Source organism: Medicago sativa, chromosome 7, assembly GCF_051527215.1.
Source record: "Medicago sativa cultivar Bolivia chromosome 7, Bolivia_mono, whole genome shotgun sequence".
Classification (NCBI taxonomy): Eukaryota; Viridiplantae; Streptophyta; class Magnoliopsida; order Fabales; family Fabaceae; genus Medicago; species Medicago sativa.
Genome location: NC_140755.1, coordinates 101,099,905 through 101,125,904, shown reverse-complemented (window position 1 = coordinate 101,125,904; position 26,000 = coordinate 101,099,905). Strand labels below are relative to the sequence as shown.

The 26,000-nt window shown below is 31.9% G+C and overlaps 2 protein-coding genes across 2 annotated transcripts; both read right to left on the bottom strand.

The window, feature by feature from the left end:
• Positions 1-526: 526 nt before the first annotated feature.
• On the bottom strand, positions 527-17,864 carry LOC146911305 (haloacid dehalogenase-like hydrolase family protein). The gene is made up of 29 exons (XM_085723912.1): positions 17,369-17,864; positions 16,483-16,583; positions 16,339-16,395; positions 16,152-16,246; positions 15,709-15,808; positions 15,241-15,299; positions 14,969-15,093; positions 14,259-14,388; positions 13,077-13,164; positions 12,876-12,954; positions 12,473-12,533; positions 12,187-12,262; positions 11,990-12,100; positions 11,629-11,724; positions 10,920-11,042; positions 9,903-10,100; positions 9,264-9,368; positions 9,069-9,133; positions 8,225-8,318; positions 7,894-8,051; positions 6,578-6,627; positions 6,367-6,488; positions 5,775-5,882; positions 4,902-4,994; positions 4,122-4,158; positions 2,667-2,914; positions 2,408-2,557; positions 1,962-2,139; positions 527-937 (listed from the first exon to the last, which is right to left on the bottom strand). The coding sequence occupies exons 1-28, from the start codon at positions 17,820-17,822 to the stop codon at positions 1,975-1,977; spliced, it is 3,348 nt and encodes a 1,115-aa protein (XP_085580038.1). The 5' UTR covers positions 17,823-17,864; the 3' UTR covers positions 527-937; positions 1,962-1,974.
• A 4,574-nt stretch (positions 17,865-22,438) lies between these two features.
• On the bottom strand, positions 22,439-23,829 carry LOC146911304 (nicotianamine synthase-like). The gene has a single exon (XM_085723911.1). It carries the CDS (start codon positions 23,781-23,783, stop codon positions 22,821-22,823), a length of 963 nt encoding a protein of 320 aa, XP_085580037.1. The 5' UTR covers positions 23,784-23,829; the 3' UTR covers positions 22,439-22,820.
• Between the last annotated feature and the right edge of the window lie 2,171 nt (positions 23,830-26,000).

The window sequence follows — 26,000 nt, the reverse complement described above, 5'->3', positions numbered from 1 at the left end:
TTTTGGTATTCAATTAGGATTTTAAAGGATTTAAAAAGTTTTTTTTATGATTTTTTTTTTTTTGGGTATTCAATCAAGACTATTTGTAGCTTAAAAAAAGTTGTGGTGATAAAAAAAAAATCGAGGGATTGTTTAATTGGATTCTGTGGAATTTTAGCATGAAAACATTAGATTTCTATTACTTCTTATTTCTTTTGAGATTTTGCCCTCCCTCTTGCAAAAAAAGAGTCTTGCTAACCAGTGCCCTTAGGGTTAGGTTGAGGGTGCTGATTAAAAATTCTACAAATAGAAATTTTGTCTTACAAATATAAAATGTTATTTTTGACCAAGTAATAATTACCCAACCTTTAAAATCTTATAATATGAATCATTTGAAATCCAAATTATAAATCTTGATAGATTTTTAAAAAGTCATTAAAATCTTTTAAAGTCTTTTAAAATTCACAATACTTTTTTAAACAAAAATTATCTTTAAAATTTCAATCCAATTACTTTGATAATTTGTACAAATTCTTGTAGTGAAACGTTTGGATCAACAATAAATTTTATAGAATATTCATTTGATACAAAAATATCGATCAATATTTTTTTTTCTTTCTTTACAACAATATATTTTATTCTATGAACAATATATTTTACAAGCAACTATGTAATATGTATTATTGTGATGTATTTTATCTGAAAATCTGATTCAGCTGACCATTCACCAATAAATCCAGCAAAAATGTGTCATTGTGAGATTTATCCACAATACTCAATAGAGAAGATGAGCAAGCTTTTTAGAATATAATAAACCCACTTGCAGTTGCACTGATACTAGACATTTATTAGCCTGACTTAGTTTGGAAAATGCATTCAGCTGCCTTATCTTTAATATCATCCTTGAGCCACCAAACAAGCTTGTTCCATCCGAGTTGCTTTGCCAGTTTCACCAATGCTATTTGATACAAAAGTTTCATAGGAACAAATACTTCAACCAGAATATAAAAAGAGCAAAAAATGCCTGAAAAATATATAAATAATTGACAAAACACAAAATATAGTTGATCATGTTTCCAGAATACATTTCAACCATTTAGTATTGTTTATAAAAATAAAAATAAAAAGTCCAATTATTGACAATCATAACAAGGTGAAAACGCAATTGTGCATGAGTGTCTGACTTGATAGCCAATCCGTTCCTTGCTTAAAACAATCATGATAATAATGATTACATCTATTTGGCAATAGAAATAAATTATTTAACATGATTACACAATGAAGAAAAATTGTCTTCACAGCAGAGAGGAAGGTCTGACAAAAACCTTGACATGTGTTAATTATTACTCGTTCTGTTTCAAAGTGAGTGTTGTTTAAGGGTTCTATACACATACTCCAATTTGTCACATTTATAAGCAGATAGCATTTCTTTTTCAGCTCGTCACATTTATAAGCAAATATTTCTTTTTTAGAATCATTGAACAATTGGTGTATCTTAACTATAATATAATCCAGATACATTAGTTATGTAATGAACCTGAAAAAGAAATAGTTGTTTATAAATGTGGCCGGAGTAAGAAATGCAATAATGTTGTCCATAGACATTTTTTTTTTGAGAGATGTTGTCCAAAGACACGACCCTTTACTAAAATAGTTTTGTTAACTATTGGTACATTTTCTATCATTATTAATTAAAGTAGAATATGATGTTTTGAAAGTAGTGTGCATATGCATAGTAATAATTAGGGGTATTACTGGAAAAATATAATTAATACCACACTGAAAAGTGAGAATTACATTCATTTTGAAACAATATTTTTTTTGCTAAAGTACACTCATTTTGAAACGGAGGTAGTGTGATGATTTATTTTAGAAAAAAGAAACGGAGGGAGTATGATGGATTATATGAGAAAAAAAGATCATGAAGCTTTCGAATGTTAAAATATATTGCAAACAAAGATTTGCCAAGAGTGCTAATAAACCTGGTTTAACGTGCTACGGGGAAATAGGTTGCAGTAAGCTGTTGGTCGGACTTTTGGGCTTCACAAAATGGGCAAGAGTGACGTCTGCTTTTGCAGTGTCAAAAACTCCCTCTCGGAAGGGGACCTCAAACAGCAAGGATTTGTATAAACAAACCTCATCTTCCTTGCAATAGTAAATCTGCAAAGAGCAAAGAGCGAAAACATTGTTTACTTTTTCAATGATTCTTGTTGGATTTTTTACCGCCTATATGACATGAATGTCAAATTATGGCAAAATAGAGTAAATTCACTAGAATGGGGTCACTTCCTATATCAGAATTAACAAAGGATAAAGCAGCTATCAATATTTTGACATTGATTAAAACGTCCTTGTTTGTTTTCATTGAAGGAGCAGACTATTTTCGTTCAGAATTCACCCAAGTCTTGTGTTCCATAATGTGGCGTACCTTGCAACTAATTCTTCCCATTGAAGCAGAGTTAGAGTATCTCTTAAAGTGAAGTGTTGCAGATCCTTCTGGACTAAGCAGTCCATCTAGAGGATTGATATTCACAGCGTCTTCAGGTTCAATATCAACACTGAATCTACTGCGAGCCTCCTGCAAGGAATTTTAAGGGAATAAGGGTGGCAGTCGATGAAATAGTCTCATGTGTATGTAAATAATTAAATTACAGTGAGCGCTTGAAAGAGAGGACAATGATGAGAACCTTAGAGAAATGATACTCATTTGGTAATGATATATCAATAGATAAGTTTCCTTCCTCTGATGAAATGGTGTCAACGGTAATTGGTATTGTGTCAGCTGTTGGCCGTCTCCGAAGACGTTTGAAAGATCTTGATTTTGGTTTAGGAGGCTGAAATCCTTTAAGCTCCAAGGTACGAAGTTCAAATTCATTCGTGTTCAAATCTAAATATCGAATTAGGCTGTTGTTTGTATCTGCTATGAATAATCTCCCTGTAAAAAGAATAAACAATAATACTAAGACTGAGCTTACTTCAAATTTATTTCATTTTAGACCAAATAATTGGATCAAGGAATAAACATCCCTAAATTCTATGTATAAGATGTATTCTTGTAAGACAAAAGGTAGATTGTGATGACAATTATATCAAGAAGAGCGCTAGCAACATACTCTTTCAAACACACTCATCCTTGTTGGTTGAAATTCAAATGAGTCTCACTAAATTATATGGGTCCCACATAAATTTAGTATGACCCATATAAATTTCAACCAATAGAAGAGAACGTGTTCTTATCATTTTCTTTTATCAGTTGCAGTTGATGTGTGTAAGTTGTAGGATTCTAACGGGGTGTCAGGGTTTATTGTTGAGTAATTTGATTTGTGGTCTAGTTTTAGGGTCTCAGCAATCTTGTTAGAATAGTTTATTAAGGAATATGTTTACTCGAGTAAGAAAAATTCTGTAATCTAAGGGTTTTCAATCTTGCTACTGAATTTGATTAAAAAATTGTGTTTCTGGATAAGGTTCCAGGTTTTGCTTCCAATTTTTACATCACAAGTAGTTCTAAAGGGATAAAGCACATCTTTGTCACCACTTTCAAACAAAAGATATTGGCAGGCTTCGTAGTCATTGGGGATAGAGGTCAATCCAAGGATGGCATTGTCATTTCTCAGAGAATGTATGCCACGGGCATTCTAGAGGAAACAAGTTTGATGAATGGATTATCTTGTGAGACGTAAGAAGAGAATATCTTGACAATTTGGTTTTGCATGGATGATCAAGATCAAAAGTTACTTATAAGTCAGATGATTATTTTAAAGTCATGATTTTGAGCTATATTCTTGACCATACATACATGAATATTACAAAAGTTAAGATATTTTCTTATATTCTAACAAGTGCATCATAATAATATGAACTGTAAAAGAAACGTTATAATAATATGGTGCTCTCATTTGATATGCTTCTTGTGTGCGCGCGCGCACACACATACCTACTTGTGTCTATTTGTCTGCCTATAATGTGTGCCTGCATGTGTGAGTGTTTATATGTATCAACACACACAACAGACACGCAATCTACATATGTGTGCGGAGCACACAAGTATTATATGTATGTGATCCTTTCTTAAATTCATCAAGATCGACGTAGTATGAAAACATTTTAAAAATAATGAAATAGATTGAAGCAAAAAGCATTACCGTTGCTCCCTTCAACAATTCCAGATGGTTCAGAAAGCTGCAAAAACATTGATAAATATGTTAACATATATCTGTGGCAATTAGGTAAGCAAGACTTCATTTGTTTTACTTGGTTATGTTGATATTAATTTGCATGAGCATTTAAATTAAGAGCATACGAAACATTTCTTCAAATGTGTGAGAAAACAGTAGCATGCAAATGTGTGAATGCTTTCTATCAAATAAATAATGGGTGTCCAGAATATAAGAACAAGAAATAAGACTGGGTCAGATTTACAATCTTAAAAAGCATAGCTTTCGCCACTTCCACCTTTTAGGGGGGAAATATTCTAGAAGGAAGCAATAGGAAATGGAACAAAAAAAAGCAAGTAAACCAAATCAACATAACTATAGTTATACAACATGAATGCATCTGTAGTGCTTCTCTTGCACATTCCTATGGTCATGAAACAACTTGAAGAAGGATAACAAGAGAGGTACACCTGATATTCAAAACAGAGAAAATTTTAAAGCCGTTTTAGAGAATTTCCATTTAAAACGCTTCATCAGCCTGTGCCCATGCAAACCTATGGACTATAACTTGTAACACCAAAAGTATCCCATAAATATTGTTCTACCTTTAAAATAAATGATAGTTCCACACTTACAGCACTAATGTGAAAGTGAAATGGAATCAACAACAGAGTGTCTTGAATAGATGATTCAACATTTCCAAAGATTATATAAACTTAAATTCCTACATTTACAATGTGGAGATGATTTTGGCAAGAGGCGACCAACCTGAGCTGTTACGGAATTTCCATCCCCAAAACCAGCTTTTCCTGTTCCTGCAACAGTGCTAACTCTTTTACTGGTCGGATCTAACTTCTTGATCTGAAATATATTATCAAAAATGAGAAGAAGACTAGGAAACTCAGTTACTGCAAATATTGGAGCTAAGGCCTGGCTGTCCAATTAACTTGTTACTTTCTAAGTTGGTCGTATCATGCATGCATCCAAACATTCATTAGACAAGTTTGAAGACGAAACCTAACTGCAAAAAATAAAATTTCCAGTACAAGTCCTAACCAAGTAAATGGGAAAAGAATTATGTTCTTTGCAAGATTTCACAGAAAAGGGTAACTGCTACATCTTTTTTTTTTTTTTTGGTCTTGCTAATGAGTGCCCCCGGGGCAAGATATTAAAAAATTATTCTTTAAAAAAGTCGAATACTTCAATTACCAATGAATTGAATACACAAATTTTCATAAAAAAACTTACCATTTAAGGTCCTTAAAGAGTGCCCGGGGGCACTCTTTAGCATTTCCCTGTTTTTTTGAAAGGCAAATTAACTATAGTATCTGATACATACAAAAGTTTAAACCTTTAATATTGAGTCCGAACAGAAACTGACACGTTGATCAGTCAATCTTAATGTCACAAGAACCATACATAAATAAGAATGAGGAGAGAATTTTCAGAAACTTCAACAATGACAGGTTGGAAAATGACATAAAGACAAAAGGAACATATAGATTATTATAACAAATAATTCCCCTTTTAAGTAGTAAGGTTGTATGCGTGCTACACACAATCAATTGATGTTCTCTCTAATGATACACAAGATGCAAAGGCTATAATGATTCCAAAAGTGATTTAGTCTGAATTGTCTACCTTGTGATTGTAGCTATCCGTGATATAGATTATGCCATCCTTTCCACACACAACCCCTAGTGGATGTTGAAGAAGTACTTCAGAGCCTATTCCATCTTGATCACCAAACTGCAGAAGTTTGAGAGCAGAGTTACATTATCAGGAAAAAGGAGTTCTAAAGAGAAGGGTTATAAATATATGACAAATTCTTAATGATTCATGAGTAGTTACACAAGATAAAATTGGTTATTAGAGAGAAAAATGGGGTAACCCCCAATTGTGAAAAAGATGATTGAATCCCCTCTTAAGTGGTTATGGCATGCATGGATAAGACCTATAAAAGCACAGTTAAGGAGGGTTGACCAAATAGAGGATGGTCAATAGTTATTGGTAGATGGAGACCAAAGAAAACTCAATCCTTTAAGAGAGATTTAATTTGGACCTAATACATAACAAGACGTAATTGGTACAAATTGAGCTATAGAGCCCATCTTGTACCAAACGGTTTTCTTGTTGACAATGATAACGAAATTTAATTATTAGAAGAAAAATAGTACTACAAGATGAAGCAAAAAAATGCATAAAAAGGCTTCCCAAATAGTATTAAAACTACCTTAAACAAATTATCCGAGAAGATGGAATCACCACCAGCTAGCAAACGAGATCCTCCAGTTTTCAGATCAACAGCTCGAATTGAACTACTCTCACTATCAGCGACGTATATCTCCATTAGATCTTATCATGCAAAATCATGTGAAACATTTATCAGTTTGAATGGAAATTGATTTAAATCAAAGTTCAAGAGAAGTATCACCATGTATTACCTTGAGACAGTGAAAGACCAGAAGGTTGTGCAAAGGATGTGCTTGTAGAACTATCTCAAATAAAAAATGATAAAAATAAATAATCAGAAGTTTTTCAGATATTCTAGTTAAAAAGTCAACAAATATAACACATGGAGTAAACTGGACTTGTTATTTCCAAACCATAATGCAACCAAACACAAATAAACACATTTGTATCTTATTACTTCAAAATGTAATGCTTAAACTCAACATTTTTATTTTTCTTAGAAATTTAGAGAAAAGGTGAACTATTTAAATCACATTATTAACTGCCATATTTAAGATCAGCAACAGAAATTCCTTAGAGCGAGAGTTTCAAAATCTATAGTTACTGAAAGTGCATCAAGAAAAGAAGTATGCCAAGCCAACATCCCCAACATATTAGAGAACAATCAAATGAAATTCAAGAGCAAGTAAATTATGACATTGTCAGCATTGATAACCATGACACAATCTCTCAGATTCATTCCAGATACCTCTATAAAATAAGGAATGTTTAAAATAAAGATCATACAATCACAGTGAAAAATGTTGAATCAGTATCTGTAGCCAAGAGCAGAGATAAACATGGAAGCATAAGAGAAGCAGTAAAAGACAATACATGATAAAATTGAATGTGAAAAAAGGAATACCGGTGACATGCTTGTTTGACATACTCTTGAAAACAGTCTATGAATTGTTTATTTTTTAACTGATCTCTTTTCAAAAAAATGAGCTGACTTGTAAAGAAATAATAATAATAATAATAATAATAATAATAATAATAATAATAATAATAATAATAATAATAATAATAATAATAATAATAATAATAATAATAATAATAATAATAATAATAATAATAATAATAATAATAATAATAATAATAATAATAATAATAATAATAATAATAATAATAATAATAATAATAATAATAATAATAATAATAATAATAATAATAATAATAATAATAATAATAATAATAATAATAATAATAATAATAATAATAATAATAATAATAATAATAATAATAATAATAATAATAATAATAATAATAATAAAGAATGCATTCAAGAATACATCAAAGAGAGTGTATTCCTAGCATTTTCATCGGTTTGAATACTTTGAGTTCAATTTCAAATCTGTCAGTGTTGATAATGATATAGCATTATAGATATACATAAGGATTGTAAAATAGTAAGATATATCCTGAGCAACACGGTCGTCAAAGGTCACTGAATACACTCCACAAAAGAACACTTGAAATGTAAATGAAGTTTGACAACAGTTGGGCGTATCGTCGCTTGAAGTGATACCTTGATCCGTTTAAATTTCTTTCATAGCCATCACCACTAAATGCTCTTGTAACTCCACTCAATATATTGTGCTCCCAAATCTGATGTTGGCCAGCCATGGCAATATAAATATTTTCTTTGGATGGATGAAAACAGACATCCCAAGGTGAATTAAGGAGCTGAAAAAGGGAGAAAATCGAGGAGTTTAACTTTGTGGTCCATTAAGGAGCCTAACGAGATCATATATGATGTAAAAGACCATGATTAAAAAAAATTGTGGCCCATCTTAGATTGTAGCTATATAGTATACGAATGTCACTCATCCTCAAAACTTACAAATTAATTTAATTACCTGAGTGTCTCCTTTTCGTCCTCCAATATAATCAGAGCCCTTGGTCCCATTTCCAGCAAGAGTACGCACTTTCTCATTAGCAAAATCAATTTCCCTTCAGAACATAAATAAATAGGTTGATGATTTGATCCATTTCTCATATGTAGAACAGCTTGTCACATAGTTAATGACTACTGCACCAAAATTCTGCTTTTATCAAATCAAGCAGGATTTTTTTGACTTTCTACGGATGTAAGCACATGGCAATTAGTAATTTTTATTCTGAAACAAACATGTCAGAGATCAGAAAAATAAGGAACTCAAAAATGGTGTATTATTGAAGAAAGAAAATGTATTACAAAAGATGGAATATGTAATACCCCAGAGCAAAGCTCCTTGTCCACAACTAATAAAATGTCAAAAAAACTTACCCCTCCTCCGCCACTAATTTACTAGTTTTTTTTTCCCTATAATGAAAAAATGTGTGGGATCTCTAAATCTTATTCCCATTTTTGCCCCTCTACCCAACCCTTTTCCATTTCTTCTGCTATAAGTCTTCCAGACCCAAGGCCAATGCGAAGTTGGAATGGACCAACTAAATCCTGAAGCCTCACAGGACAAAGCATACAGTTCACGTAAAAGGAAACTTAACTGTTTTATCTTAGAATATGGATTTAGGGCCTAACGCATCCCCACAAAACTGAGATTTAAAGGTCCAAACTCTAAGCACTACTAGCTCATAGCTCTAGTTGATGTGGAACTTGCAAAATTTTCCATGATTAATTAAACCTACCAATGAAACATTTATGCTGTCACATAGATCACAACAATGAAAATCAGACTACTGATTGAAGCTGTCCTGTACCTCAAAGCATGGTTTTCGGTGTCTGCAACATAAAGGATATTTTTCTTTGCATTATAAGCAAGGCCCTGGAGAACCAAGAACCACAAATAAGTATAGAGTGTGTTAAAGTGATTGCAATCCTCATATGATGAATGCCACAATTAGGCACAAACGAAGTACACTGGAAGCTCAAACGCGATCTTATTTATGTTGTACCTGAGGGCGATTAAAGGTGGCTTCATCAAAGGAACCATCTTGCAAACCTTCCTCCCCACTGCTCCCAATTTGTAAAATAAAATTCCCATCAAGGTTGGTGACCACCTGAATACCAAACATGGCCAGCGTAAACAAATGCAACTTACTTTTACAATCAAAAGGAAATAAATTATGCATGTATTGTCAAAATGAAGTGTGGTGAATGAAATTAGAACTATAATACATGGCAACTTGGGATTTAGAGCTTTAGATTTAAATTGGTTTTGTTTGGGAATTCAAGTTTGAATTGTCAGCAATTCGGGAAAGTTGTGTTTAGTTTATCAGCTCTTGGAATATTGTATCAATTGTTAATAGTTCTGTCAGGATTTCATTTCCCATTATGGATTAGGATTAATTGTTTGTGCTGGTAGAGTTCTTTGAGTCATCTAATTCAGATAAGAATATTTTGGTTATTGGTCAATGATTCCAGCATTCATGTTCCACATAGTTAAAATGAGATGTAATCTAGAAATTTCATAACCTAATTAATTCATTATTGTATTAGGTAAAACCTGTACAGTTATGCACCATGTGCTCATGATCATGATGAGAGAGAGAGAGAGAGAGAGAGAGAGAGAGAGAGAGAGAGAGAACACTCACTATACGGTTGTGATTGCTATCAGAAATAAAAAGCCTATTATTGAGGACATCAATAGCTAGCTTTCCAGGAAACTTCAACGGTGATGTCAATAGGCGAGGATCATTATCTTTCTCTAAATTTAATGTAATCGGTGTATTGTCCAGCATGTTCTGTTTTCCATAAAATTGAAGTGCTGCCGCCACGAAATCATCAAGATCCTTATAAAAACAGGAACAATAAAAGTCTTGTTTTAAATTTAATCACCACACTAATTTATGGCTACAATGAATATGGCATAATTGGGCATCAATTATGGTTACATGCATCAAAAAACATAATTGGGCATCATTCAAAAATCAAATTATAATCAAATTAGATAGAAAAAATGAAGCAACAAAAATTGAAAATATATTTATTATGCACTTGTCAAATACATTCTAAGAAGAACAACTATTTTCTAAGTTGACAAAAATCAAAACATGAATAACCATAATCACATGAATATAGTTTAGTCCTTTTATATATCTTCGTGAATAAGAAATGTGCCAGACATGAGCCTATCAAAGATCTGTTGGGCACCCACTCAGGTCATGCTCCAGATAAAAAGTTTTGAGCATGAGGGGGTTTTGAGAGACCCACAATGAACTGAATGTGATATGCCTGAAAACTTTGAGTTAGGTCCAACACAAATTCAAATATGGTAGTGGGTATTATTCTGTTGAAGATGATTTCATGTGCCCAAAATTATCACTCCCAAAGACAGTTTTGTAGGCGCATAAACCTTGCTCACTTTTAGGAGAATGGGAAATTTTCATCATATGGCTATGGAGCATGTTCCTTTTCATCCACACCGTATCTCTAATGCCTCAGTGTTGGTTTTAAATTTTTAGAAAAAAATATAAACACAGTGTAAATGCTATAATATACATGACAATTAATGCATATAATCCCAGAATAGTCTTGAATTAATTTTATAATATCACAATGATTTTTAAAATAAGAAACATGCAGATGATACTAGAGGTTGTCATCAGTACCTTCTTGTGACCTTCTCCAGCAAGTTGGGCAAGGAGCTTACCATTGGGGCCAATGATAGCAAACGTTGGCCATGAATTTATGCCTAATTTCCGCCAAAAGTACATGTCTCCATCATTGACAACCTACAAAGGATGCATAAGAGATCTGATCAAGCAGAGTTTATTAAGCAAGGGTTCAAGAGCCCTAAACCGTCAATAAATTTAAAAATCAAAGTAAAGAACACAATCATACAAACAAAATTCCATAACTATTATACCATGAGAGATTGTGCAGATAAATAAGATAGTTTCATTGATAGCAGGTGTGGATTAAACCAGATTTAGAGTTCAGCAACACAAGTCACAGGCCTATGCCCTAACAGAGAGTTCTCTCTCAAACATACAATCATAACTCATAAAACTGCCTACTAATAAAAATAACTGACACCCATACATTTAGAAATTAAAATATAAAACATGCATAACTGTCTTCTTATCCTAGCTACCTGATAAAATAACTGTCTCAGTGTAACCATATATATATAATTGTCCTCCAAGCCTAACTACAGAATAAAATAACTGTCCTATCCTAAACCATCTGACCAAAAGTGTATGTGCTCGTCAATAATCGAAGAGAAGGAAAATTGAAAATACTTACAAATGTAAAAAAATTCCAGAAAAAAAAAAAATCCAATTTAAAATATTGGTTGAGTTGTAGCTTTGAGCTTACTGGGTGAGTAATGTCATAGCGTAGAACCGCATTGCGGATGGCTTCAGAGTCTTTTTCATTATCGAACTTTGCAGAATGAACACCAACAACAATGAACTGTAGAAACAAAACTTACATCAAAATATATTTTTTAATCCTTTTTGCTGGGGGATATGATATAAACCCATTACTTATGTCACAAATGTTATCTGGACAACTAAATTATTTTTCATACAGAAGAATATTCAATAAACAAGACAAATATACAAAAATTTGACGTTCATGCACTAAAGTACCATCTGATAGGTATGACAACATTTTATAAAGCAGATCCACACATCAAGCTACATTTGATAATCAAAATATTCATAGATGAAATTACCGGCATATCTTTGTATTTTTTCTCCAAAGCATCTAGGTCTGGCAACACGTGCATACAGTTTATACAACAATAAGTCCAGAAATCGAGCAGAACAACTTTTCCTTTCAGATCCTGCCAAATTAAAAGAAATACAAATCTAATGAGCACAGATGTTTTCATCAGATTAAAATTAAAACAGAATGCAAGAATAAAAGTACCCTGCGAAACTGAAGCGGAGCTGTATTAAGCCAATCAAGTTTAGACGGAAATTCCGGAACAAGCTGAGCATTTTCCCTTAACAGTGAAAAGGATTTTACCATAGTATTTTAATAACAAATTACAACTTGCTTACAAGCTACAATTGTTTCTCTCTCCAGAGAGGAGGTAATACATATAATTTCACACTCTCAAACAGAAAATACTCCCTTTTTGCTATATCATTGGAGAACATCGATAAAACAGTTAAATATTATAAAGAAAGAAATGTATCAAAGTACTAAGTACCTGCTCTCCAGATCAGCTATGTAGTTCACAAATTGCGGGATCCTATCAGATCTTGAGTTACCTGAGAATAAAAGGAAAATACTCTGACTCTTATTTCATCTCTAAGCATGACCCCAAATTATTGATGAAAATAACCCAAGAGTCTCAACTTATGCACTAATTATAGTATAAAAAAAGTTTCATCTGTGCTACCTAGCAGATTAAGTTCTCTGAATGACTTTTTTTGTCATGACCATAAAGTTATCTAACATGCTAAAGTTTTGGATTGAGCAGTCCTTTTAAGATTAATAATTATACATAGCACCATCAACAGAAAACAGCCATAAGATAGGAAAGTAGATAAATGCAGGAAGTATATAACAGCAGGGAAGACTGATTTCCCAGCACATCATTGGTTTGTTACCTGCTTTATACTCCATGGGTGGCTGGGTGACACCGAACAACAGATTCCAAATAGCTTGGGGGGAAGTATATTGCATTGCCTGTAGTATAGTAGTTAGCTCGTTAAACATGACCGACTTTCTTTATAAAAAAATTAAATTAAGGTTCAATATAGAGATGTAGAACATATAATTTGCAGCATATTCTTACAATATTATTGTACCTTCCAGTTATTTACGGTAAAGGCAAGGCAAGAGATAGCAATCCCAAGACTTCCATATCGCAGTATATCTCGCCGTGAACCCTGCAACCTGCCCACAAATTATTTCTGCACCCTCACAATAGTAAATCAACAAAAACTCTGCATGTTGCATGGACCAAATATTGAAATGATAAATATTTTCATGGTACAAAATTACATACATGGAAAAGCAATTATTCATCAAATAGGAGAATGGCATCAACTTGTTATAACATGACTAACGTCAAAATAGCTTGTATGGGAATTCTCCAATAGGTAGTTCATTAATCACTTTTTTAACAACATAAAAAATGAAAATACAATATTAACTTTATAATTATATAAATAATATTTATATAAAATAATCGCTTCCAAGCATATTTTACACTCTTTCATATTGCATGTGATATATAATTTTTTTTTTTTTTTTAAATTCAACTCAAAATTAAAAAGGAGGAATTGCACTCATATGAGGTGTGTTTAAATGGCAGTGACACAGATATTGAGTTCCCCTCTGTTATACACATATCACCTGATATGTAAAAGTAAAGGAGGGGTGTGTGTGCCATTTATACAGAACTGAGTGGAGGTGTGTGTAATTTCCCTATCAAATAAGGGTGGTGAGAGCACTGCATAACACTACTATTTCATGACAACTTGTTTCCTCCTTCCCAAATATTGAACCTTAGACTTTTATATATTTCGTAATATTATCTCTTTTTTAAAATGTGAAAAATATATATTAAAAGCCAATCCCAGTTCAGTTCAGGGACTAAACTCCAAATTGTCTTAACCAATCCCTGTTATTACATTCAAGGGAAAAGTGAACTCAATTTTCTAATTATGCACCAAATGCCGGCACATTATTAGCAACATTTTCCTTTTGAATGGTCAATGAGTTCTGGCATGATAATTTAAAAGAAGAGGACCAAGTTAAACATAAACCCTCAAAAAAGTTAGTTGAACTAATGTTGTAACTTTGCAAGCTAAGCTTCGATTATCTGCTAGTAGTTATGTATGCATTGCCAACACCAAAATAGTTGATTAAAAAGCAATGACAATCATCCTAAGATTGCTTACCTTAAAACCCGTAATTCAAGAAAATGTTTAGATTTCAGAAGATAGAATGAAAAGAAAAAGGTAGACAACAAAAAACTGTCTTACCCTCCAGTTGAGGGAATTTCCTCATCGGTGACACTGGTAGTTCTTCCAACTCCATCTACTCCTCCCGCAAGCACATCAGATGAAGACTGAGCAAAATTAATTGGAGTTTCGGAGCCCTGCATCTTCTTCTCTGCAATGGCATTTCTAGATAAGACCTCATGCAACATAATATATGTACTCTAGAGCATTATCAAACAACAATTGTCAGGTAAATAACTATTCTGGTACTCCCTCTGGACTCAAATATAAACAAAAGTAACCAAATACACACTAATTAATGATATTAGTTAATCTCATATAACTTTCTTGATGTAATAAAAAAGTTGTATGCCCCAAACAACTATCTCGCTTGATTTAATTTACTATGGAAACTTGTTTCATAAGAACATTAATTGAAGGGTAATTTTGGAATTCAATATCGTGAAGTTAGTTGGAATTTCCTTATATTCGGGTTCACCAAACATGACTTTTTTTGCTTATACGTGAGTCCAGTGGGAGTATACTTTATTAAAGAAACTAAAATATAATGTGAAGTATCAAGTAAGAAGGCATACATTGCAATAAGGGAGAAGGATTTGTAATACCCAGAGTATCCATTGCTCATAGTTTTTTATTTAAACAACAATATAGTTTAACATTTTACATCAAAGACAACAAAGAAAATTTAAAAGAAAATGATAGATTTACAACAAACTCCCAAGACTACATACTATATCCAACGGAGTCACCATTGAGAATTTCATCAAGTGAAACACTTCCTATGTCATCTCGGATAAAAGTTGGGCCAGCAGACTCCAAAGCTTCATCTGATAATGTGGTCCGTACAGCTATGCATCTGCAAATAATAAGATTGAAAGCATACATATTTTTTTATTTCTATTCTCAATAGTCCATAAACAAAAAGTCATTTTAGAGTTTAGAAATTAGTCAGGGTTGGTAAGTTCAAGCAGCCATTATAAATCCATTTTTCACCAGTGCTTACCTCATTTGTGCAGCTTTGGCAGCTTGCACTCCAGCTAGCGCATCTTCTATAACAATACACTGGGACAACATATAAGGAGATCACTTTGTGCATTTAAGTGGAAATGCAACAGTTCTTTTGTATAAGAAATTCAAAGTGGGCATGATAAGTTACTTATGGGACTGGGTGAATTAAACTCGGAGTCTCCCATAAGTTATTACATAATCCAGATGCATTGCCATATATAGTTAGAGAAGCAGAAATGGTTTTAGGTTAACATGAAAGAAATTCAAGTCAACTTTCTGCATAGTAGCACTAGCAAACATTCAAGAAATTTTTTACGTGCATGCTTGTCAATTATTATCTACATGTTGTTGTTAACCTAAATAACCAACAACAATAAAACATTGCTACTCTACAAAGTCAATCACCTAAATATTACAACTTAGCCCTCTCACATGCTCAGTCTAGTATCGTTATATCATATACCTCACTGGGGGGGACATTCAATATCCTTGACGCAGCTAAGAAAATATCAGGAGCAGGTTTCAAATTCTCAAAAGCATCTGCAGAAACTATTGCATCGAACCTGATAAAAATAAATAAATACAACTGCGAAATTTTAACAACCTTGATAGACAACAGATTACAGTTGAAGTCAATCTTATGAAGCCAGGCATAAAATGTAATAGGTGCTGTTTGCACTTCATTTAAAATAAACATCTAACAGTTTAGTATATAATATGCAGCGGACTTACAACTCGTCTTGGATTATTTTGTTTTAATGTCTCGGTGTGGTCATAATTAAATGAAGAAATTGCATAAAAAATTTCAGAAGAAAATGCCAATAATATATAGTACATATTATCAATAACAATTAAAGGTCCATATCTTCAGGCACATTCAACAAGTCACTCAGAATGTTAACTTACATTGACAATGGCAAACCAGCGGCAGCTAGATTTGCATCAACCTTTATACGATCAGCACTAGATGCAACAGCGACTTTAAGCCCTTTGCTTTTACACTGTCAAACTCAAATGCCAGCATCCCCTATATTACTATATTAATCCCTCCATGAATCAGCAAGGTAATCAGATCATGATAAATCTTACATACCTGAGAAATGAGTTCAAGGGCACCTGGAAATCCTATTCCAGAATCAGGCTTTGCATACTGAAATAAATGAAAACACTTTAGTATTTAGGCAAAATAGAGTAAAAGAAATCAAAAGTAGCATCAAGCGAAATATACACCTTATACCTTGTCCAGATATATTTCAAAGAACCTCTTCTTTGCAGCTTCAGTATTGAATCCTTCAACTCCCTTAACAGAGGCCACACCTCCCAAAAAGTTAGCTTCTCCTTTCATGTTTAAAATGAAGCAATGAAATATTATAAGCTTAATAATCAAATAAGCAACTCAATAAATTAATATATAGCTTAATTGAGCGTTGATAGCATAGGTGCTTATCTATAAGATATTTCAATAAGAAAAGGTAAAATAAAGACAAATAGTTTTCATATAAGCTATGAGTTGTTTTCATAAGCTATCCTGAAGAGCTTATGAAAATAAGCTGAAAACATTTTATTGACATGTCATAAGCTGTTTTCATAATCTATCCCAAACAATATCACAAGAGTTTATGACGGTAGATAAGCTCAAAAAAGTAAGTTCAAACATAACAAAATTAGATAAACGCAAACAAAGTAGTAAGACCATCCTGTTTGGATAAACAACTTACTTATAGCTTATAGTAAAAGATAAAATAAAGCTAAATTGTTTTTGTATAAGCTATAAATTGTTTTCATTATTTATCTTTAAGAACTTATGAAACTAAGCTGAAAACAGCTTATGAACAATGTCATAAGTTGTAATCAGAAGTTCTCCCAAACAATCTTACAAAACTTATGTCGGTAGATAAGATCAGATAAATCGATCAACACAATCATTCACACTTCTTGTTACATCTACTATACCACATTTAATGAAATAGAATTACTACATGATAACCGTTTTTATCTGGTTTCATGATATTAGTAAATGCTAGCACATTTAATTTAATGTAATGGTTCGTGTTAACTAATATCTCTGAACCTAAGTAATTATTAATTTCTTTGAACAAGTGTTGAATATGAAGTGTACCTACCAGTTCCCATGAACGGAACAAAATCGTCGACGGTGACATGAACACCGATCTCGGCGAAGACATCAACACCAGCTCTTCTAGAAGGTTCTTCACTGTTGCAGAGAACACCATCCATATCAAACAAGACTGCAGAAACTTTTCCCCATTCTTGTGATTTTGCAGCAACGCTCTTTTCTTCAACGTTAATCGCGCAAGCTTTCACAGCAAGTCGTCTCATCGGAGTTGAAACGAATCGTTTTGAATGAGAATGACAGAATCGAGAAGGTTTGGTGAGTCGTTTGAGATTGGAGGAGAAGAAGAAGTTGAAGTTGAAGTTGAAGTTGAAGTTGGTTGTGGTTAGATAAGAGTGTGTTGTTTTGAAGGCCATGGCCATGATGAATGGATGAATGAATGCTGATTTACTCAACGAAACTGATTTTGTATTATTATTATTACCAATACCAAATTCATTCATTCATGCAGTGTTGATGTTTTCGTTTGAATTTCTCGCTCGGATAGTACGGTATGGTGGGAAAGAAACTGATTTTTTTCAAGGGTGCCTTATCCAATTTTTTTCGTGGCCACAACAATAATTTCTATTTTCTATATTTCCAATTTTCCGTGCCCCATTTTCATTTTTACTTTTCGGTGTAATTTTTTATGTTTCGGTGTAATTTTTTGTATAAATAATTTTTTAAAAAATAATTTGTACTCCCTCTGTTCCGGAATATCTGACTCATTTTCTAAAAAAAAGTGTCACAAAATAACTGACCCATTTCAATTTTCAATACAACTTTCATCATTCTCAATACAATATAACTCTAATTAATATTACTTTCATCATTCTCAATACAATATATTCCACTTTCCACTTTATTTATACATTTTTCTTAATCTGTGTAAAAAACCAAATTGAACCAGATACTCTGGGACGGAGGGAGTAGTATTTAAGATTTTCTTTCATTCTCGACGTAAAGTATTTTACACTGGTCAGCACATCACAATCATTTATGTGCATGATTTTAATCGCGGTTATAATAAAAGTCAAATATTTTTAATTATATGATAATTATGATTGGTCAACAATATAAAAACTTTTATACCGACAATGTATAAGAATTAAATCATAATAAAAAAATTCTTAATAAAAAATTTTTTATTAAAAATTAAATCATAATAAAAAAAGTCCCGTAAGTGTAGCTCAGTTGGTAGCTACCAGGGACAATGTTTGCAGGGGCCGGGGTTCGAACCCCGGATTCCCCACTTCTCCACACTTTAAAAGTGTGTGATCTATCCACTAGACTATTGAAACAAAAAAAAATATATATGGTTGACAAAAGTATCTAATCATTTAATAATTAATATGTGCTTATATTTAAAGATTAGTTACTTTTTGCTTAAATATGCAAATGACAACCGTGAATATCAAACATTTTGGTTTTAGTTCATGTAAACATATCTGTCTGGTTTTAGTTCTTGCCAATATCTAATTATTTGTTGGGTCTTGTTAACGAGTGTCCTCGGGGCACTGGTTAAGGAATACAAAAGTAGAAAAGTTGTCTTGGAAATATAAACTGTTACTTTTGACTAACTAATTATATACCACTTTTTAATAAAATCTTACCTCTTTTAGCTGCTTAACCAATGCCCCGGGGGCACTGGTTAATATTCTCCTTATTTGTTTTGGTCTTTGTTCTTTTGTTTTAGTCCTTGTAAAATTGGTTCATGTTGGATTTAGTCATTGCGATATGTATACTTTTTTATTTTAGTCTCTTAAAATAAAGACAAAAATGAATACTATAGGGACCAATTTCAATATAAATAGATTTTACGGTGAGTGAAACAAAACACCAACAACCATAACAAAAGATTCTATATTTGCATAAATTAAAACCAAACAAATATTTTTTACCGTGATTAAAACCAAAACGTCTCATGTATGTACAAGGATCATTTGTATATTTAAGCTTATTTTCTTTTTATAAAAAGACAACTTAAAGCAGGTTTGCAATTAGGAAGAAATAGTGCTTAGTAACTAGCAGTATAAGGTAAAATACAAAATTAACTATAAATTGTGTTGCAAATACTTTTTTTCATTATCAGTTAGTATAGGGTACTCCACCTTGTATGCAGTAAATGTTTTGCACCTACTGGAAAGTTAAAAAAATTTAAATGACTTATTTGAAACTTAACAAATTTAAAGGACTATCTAGGTATTTTTGTTAGACTTTTTTTATGAAGAAATATTTTTGTTAGAATTAAAGGATCAAAAGAGGTATTTTGCCAAAATAAGTACTTCAAAGGTGACTATTAATATAGTCGGCATTTATTTGTACAAAATTTTCCTTAATACCAATTTATCTAAAAAAAAAAATTATATATCAAGAATTTTTTACACGTGAATAGAAGACAAGCGGGCAATAAGTTGCACCACTAGACATTTTTGGATGAATAATAAAACTAAAATTTAGAGAAAATTATACCACCTAGATAATATAAAACTAAAACAAGCCAAATTAAATAGTCTCAGCGAAAGAATTTTATTCCATTGTCCTTACCAAAATGTATTATGCATTTATTATGCATTGTCCTTATCAACTGAGTTAAGCTCACGGAGACATATAAAACATTGATTATGAACAAATAATTATTTTACAGCCAAAATGTAAGAAGAAAACAATTTTAAACGATTATGAGGAGACATTCTCGTGTTTAGTCCAATACAACACAAACCTCAAGATTTCTTAGAAGAAGAAAAAAAACCAAGATCATCCCTGCTAATGAAATCACTTTGTTCAATTTAATTTATAATAATTGTAATTAATAATGAGACAATTTAAGAGTTTCAATTAATGATATTTCAAAAATTTCATAAGGGTGAAAACTGGAAATGACATATATTACAGGGGTGAAAAACACTATTCACCCAAGTTTTAAATAGGTCCTTATTACCCTTTTAAGAATCTATCTGAAACTTAAAAACTTAAACTTCAAATAGATGCATTAAATTAACAACTTAAAGGACCTATTTGAAACTTAAAAAATTTAAAGGACATATTGAAAACTTAAAAAAATTTAAATGACTTATTTAAAACTTAATACCAATTTTTCTAAATTTAAATTTAAAAACATACATGAATATTAAAACTAAAATTTAGAGAAAATTATACCACCTAAATAATATAAAACTAAAACAAGCCAATTAAATAGTCCTGATGTAAGAATTCTATTTGGAGAACAAATTATTAGAGAGATTTTGAAAATTGAAACAAATCAAGCTTTACGATTTTGAGTTTTGGAAGATATTTAAATGTTATTACGATATATCCACAATTTATAGAATAATATTAATTAACTATATACTATTGTTGAATCTAATGAGATATATTTTTCTAAATTCAAACTGTCAAAATCTTATTTGTGATACATCACAATATAGCTCATGAAAATAATCTTTCTATAGAAATTTGATTATTGGACTAGACACTCTCGTGTTTAGTCCAATACAACAAAAACCTCATGATCATCCATTATAATGAAATAATGTTTAAAACACTTTGTTCAATTTAATTTATAATAATTGTAATTAATAATGAGACAATTTAAGAGTTTCAATTAAGTAAAAAAAAAAAAAAGATGTTTAAACTATCATTTTCTCGGGGAGCACTTCAGTGCCTTTGGTGCCTTTATTTCTATCTCTCTCTAAATCATTCATTCTCTCTCATCTAAATAATTTATTTTAATCATTTAATTATCACTCTCTCTCCTCTAAAATGCACTAAAGGCACCCAAAGACACCAAAGGCAAAGGCACCCAAGTGCCATCCCATTTTCTCGATGCTCAAGTATCAAACGGATTACCTTGAGGCTTGAGGTTAAAGGATAACCTTGCAACCAAAGTGACCTATCAAGAGATGATTTTAAACTACCATCTTGTTCTTTTCTGTTCTTCATTATTGGCACATCTTATTCTTTGAATATTCTATTAGGTGCCTTGAACGGCTCAATGACCGATCTAGTTTTTCTAACATTGCTAATTTAAGTCAAGTTGGGTGGATCTATATAAGATGATACAAATTCTCCTGACTCCTAGATTCGTAACCTTAATTTAGAGAAATGAACTACACTCCCACGTAATATTCATAACATTTGGAAATCTTTATGTGTTTATCTTTATCTACACATTTTTAAAAAATACACACAAAAATAACACAATGTTCGAAATCATGCATGATTTTGATGTGAGATAACATTCACCAAAAACACATAACATAAACCTTTTCACATCTTTGATATGAGAAAGAGAAAAAAGGAGTATAAAATGGGTACATTCTTAAATTCTAGCATTGGTGTAAAACAGTTCCCAGTACCATCTGACTCGACTTTTGTTTGAAAGAGGGAGAAAATATCAAGATATATTCCATTTTTGGAGTATGCACACTACAACGAATTAATGCACTAATAGGCCAAATAGATGAAAGGGTAGCCACCAATAATATCTTTCATCATTGTCTTCTGATTATAAACTCAAAAATTATAAACTGTACATGATTATAACCCAACAAAAATAATGAGATCTCTCCACCATATAAATTTGACATTTTTTAGATTCTTCATCAACTTTCCTCAATATAGCAATATTGGCATCTTAATTGTGGAAGATATATACGCCTAGCTATTTGATGAAAAGTTAAGATATCCTTAATGCTTCCTCTATTGATTATTCTCTAAAGTCAAAGATAACTAAAAAAACTGCCATCCACATAAATTTTACAACCAATTACAATTATTGATAGATCAATTACGTATCGTGAAAAAGGAAGATAAGTAGGCATCCTTTCAAAGCCAACAAAGACGTTTTTGATTTGATAGGCAATGTCCCCAAATTGAATAGACAAGAATGGGGGAATTTCAATTATTTTGATTGATTGAAATTGACATTAATGAAGTTAAAACAAACAAATCAAAGTGTAGCAAAAAAACATCTTTAATTTTTCAAGATATACCAATACAAATGTTTGCAATTTAGCAGTTAAGTTTGTTTTCCGAAGGTCAGACTTTGGACCTCCGGTCAAAAGCAACTATGAAGACCTTCTATGTAAATCATATAATTTAATTGATTTGAATTGAGTTGTTACAACAACAAAGGATGGGCAAGATTGAACACAGCAAATTGCACACAAGCTATACTAGTGTGCATGCCGATATGGCTTGCTTGAAGGAGCTCGATCTAAAACACAATAATCTTTGTATTTATTGAAAATTTAAAAACAACATTATGAAAATCACATATGTTGTGCTCCATGAGATACAAAGCACTCGGAGACATAAATACAAATAAATATATCACAACTAAATTGTAATGACATGATCCAATCTTCAGCCAAGCTAGCTAGCATGTGCTAGAGACACTAGTCAATTAAGTATATAATAAGTAGTAGATATATAAAGCAAATCAGCTGGAGAAATATAGTTTACATGAGTTGGTCATCAATGGTCAATTCCTCAATCATATTCCCATGGTTGAGTCCCCTAAGGGGATTGAAGACTTGAATCTCAGAACACTTGTTTGGTAGGATCATTGAACAAAGGCTGTGATCATGTGAGTGTTTAGGCATAGGATACTTACGCGATATGACAACTGAATTGATAACCTCGTCTGTAGGATGGAATACAGAGAGGACCTCAAAGCCTCTAAGATCAGAAGCTTCAACCACTGGATAGAGAAAAGCACGAGCCCCGTGAGCACTCCTTAACATAAGAAGTGCTCCTGGGGCCATGTGCTTCCCCAAGTGATCAATGATTCGATTTTTTTCCTCCTTGTCCATACCGACCAGGGCAGCTAAGTAAACAATTTCATAGTCTTTTAAATCGTCTGACACATCCAATATGTCATTGGTGTGAAAAACCATGCGGTTTGACAAGTCAGGATCAGATGAAACCAAGTGCATAGCACTTGAATTGGCTAAAGGGTCGATGTCATAGTTGTGAAAAGTGGTTGAAGGTAAGTGGTTTGATGCCAAGACAATTGAAGTAAGGGGGAGGGGTCCCGAACCAATAAAAGCAATTTTGTTAGGGACATGAGTGCAGTGTTGGCTAAGGATAGAAAACTCAAGGTGACCAAGTTTGATGTAGTTTGAATAATAAGGGAAAATATGGAGATGATTAAGAGGGTTTTGGTATGAGCCTAAGATGGCTGAATAGTGTCTCTCCAAATACCCTTCAGCTTCACCACATAGCCTTATAAGATGGGATCTTTTTTCTTGCACAGTGTTTGGGAGTTTAGTGACATCTATAGGGCTAGGTGGCATGCATGTGAGGACAAGTTCGGTGAAAAGCATGTCGACATTTTTGCAAGGTTTGAGAGTTTCAAGGCTTGAAATTTGTTCATACAAGTTAATCACTTTTGCAATCAATAACTCTTCTTGGCAACCCATGTCGACACTCTGAGGTTATGGGAAGACTTGGTTCAAGAAAACACATAACTAGGCCATGGGGAGGAGTCAATATTTATGGCCAATTGTGGGGTCCACAAGGATCACCCCTTTGAGTTGAGACTTTGGTTTTGCCTTTTTTAATTTTATTTTTGGATTAATTATATTGTTATGCTTGGAAGGTGTTTTTTAACCTTTTCAAACATTGTTTGATATTAACTAAGTTGTTTAAACATATTTCTGGAATTATCAATAAGATTTTATAGGTAGTGTCACAATAACGATTTCATAAGTCTTATAAGCATAAATTTATAGATATCTTAAATAAAGTTGATTAGAGTAATGTTAAAAAAAGTGCAGTGTTATGTTAGTTAAAAATGCTTATATTTAAAAAATTGAGAATATTTACATTAAAGACATCAACATTGTCATCTTGTGTTCAGTTTCTTTTAATGTACTGTTTCAAATATTCTTATTCGGCGGATGAAAGATTTTAGAATCAGGACCAAGATTAAATATTGAAAAAACTCTAACGTCTTCATTTTTTGGTGCGAACGATTATCCTTTACACGCAATGTTTAGAATAATTATTCGTGTTGGTAGGACCGTAATGACTAACAAAACTATCTTTCAAAAGATTTAACAATGTTGCATTTTTAGTATTGAATTCAAACCCGAACATCTAACTAAACTATAAGTGATCTCTTATCAAGAATAAGTTCAAATTGACCTAATGGTAAAGTTTGAAAATATCTTTTATCATCTCATCCAATATTATTGGGTTAGTTGTTGTTATCTGTTACCAATTATCATTGTTCTTGTAATGATTTTACAAAGCTTTGAAAGCTCTCAACACATTAGAATAAAGACCGTTAAAAATTCTTAGAAATCAAATAACCTTTTAATCAAGAAAGAATATGCGGTGAAAACATTAACAGAGAATTTCAACTCAGTGTTTATTCTTTGTAAGTCTTGATCTTGAAATTTCTATATATTCTTGCGGAGTATTTATACTTATTTTATCTGAGACTCGGTGACACATCATACCCATTAAATTTTTCGTCCAAAATCAATTTTGAAATTTATTTTCGTATTTATTTCTAAATTGCATATATGATTTTAATTTGTGTCTTTTGTACAAAGTCTAATTTTCTCATAATAAGACTTAGTGTAACATACTAGATGAATGACCACCCATTTTAGTTAAAAAAGCGAGAGATCGTCCGGGTAAAATATTAAACGCATTTGTTAATGCTTGTCAACTTTAATGTGAGTGATTGTTGGTGTGTAGTTTGTGTGAGTGTAGTAAACTCTAAGGTGTTGATCGTTCGATTCTTATTGATAAAAAAGATACACCTTAAGCTTGAATCTTCAACAACGCACCTATGAACAATTAAGTTGACAGTTAAAAGAGAGATGGAAACAGGGATGGAGGTAGAAGGGGGACCATCAACTGCCACGTTCTTCCCAAACTATTTCATCCAGTAATTGAACTCAGCCATGACTCATTATAATATGAACAATCTTACTATATTAGAAACAATAACTCATAAAAATACTACCCTATAAAAGAAGTTTATTTAGATCTTATTTACCAAAATTATTTGAGTGTGTTACTCCTATATGTTAAAAAAAATTATAACTAAATGCAATAATATAGATATATAATCAATCATAATAGAAATTTTTACAGTAATTGACACGTTAATTTTCGTTTTTCCTAGTAGGAATGATAATAGATAAATGATATTAATTTGTAAAATCATTTTCTGACAACTTTTATGATAATTTTCTCTCTCATACTTACATTATATTTTTACTTTATCTCTTTGTTGTTTTGATTTTCGTGTTAATATATACTTTTCTTTGTAAATATATGGTTGTCTCATAAATTGGCATGTAAACGATTTTCAAATAACACACTTCATGATAATATATAGGTTAAGCGCATTGAAGAAAATAAACAAATAAACATGAACTTATAGTAAAAAGGAACGACAAAGGGGCTATTATAAAAGTCCCGAGAGCTTAGCTCAATTGATAAAAACGTTGCATAATTTATGAAATGGTCAGGGTTTGAACCCTAGACTCTCCACATTTAAAAATGTGTGAGCTTCAACCACTAAATTACTTGAAGAAAAAAAAAAAAAAAAAAGACTACTATAAAAAGGAGATTCATTAATCATTCTCGTGATGATTTTGATCAATTGGAAGTTTGCA

What these genes read in the sequence shown, in the direction of transcription:
- LOC146911305 (XM_085723912.1), bottom strand. Translation starts at nt 17,822, where the DNA reads ATGAATGAATTTGGTATTGGTAATAATAATAATACAAAATCAGTTTCG. An exon ending in ATAGCTGATCTGGAGAGCAG is followed by an intron (nt 12,263 to 12,472) that starts GTACTTAGTACT and finishes TTCACTGTTAAG; the next exon opens with GGAAAATGCTCAGCTTGTTC. An exon ending in CCACCTTTAATCGCCCTCAG is followed by an intron (nt 9,134 to 9,263) that starts GTACAACATAAA and finishes TTGGTTCTCCAG; the next exon opens with GGCCTTGCTTATAATGCAAA.
- LOC146911304 (XM_085723911.1), bottom strand. Translation starts at nt 23,783, where the DNA reads ATGGGTTGCCAAGAAGAGTTATTGATTGCAAAAGTGATTAACTTGTAT.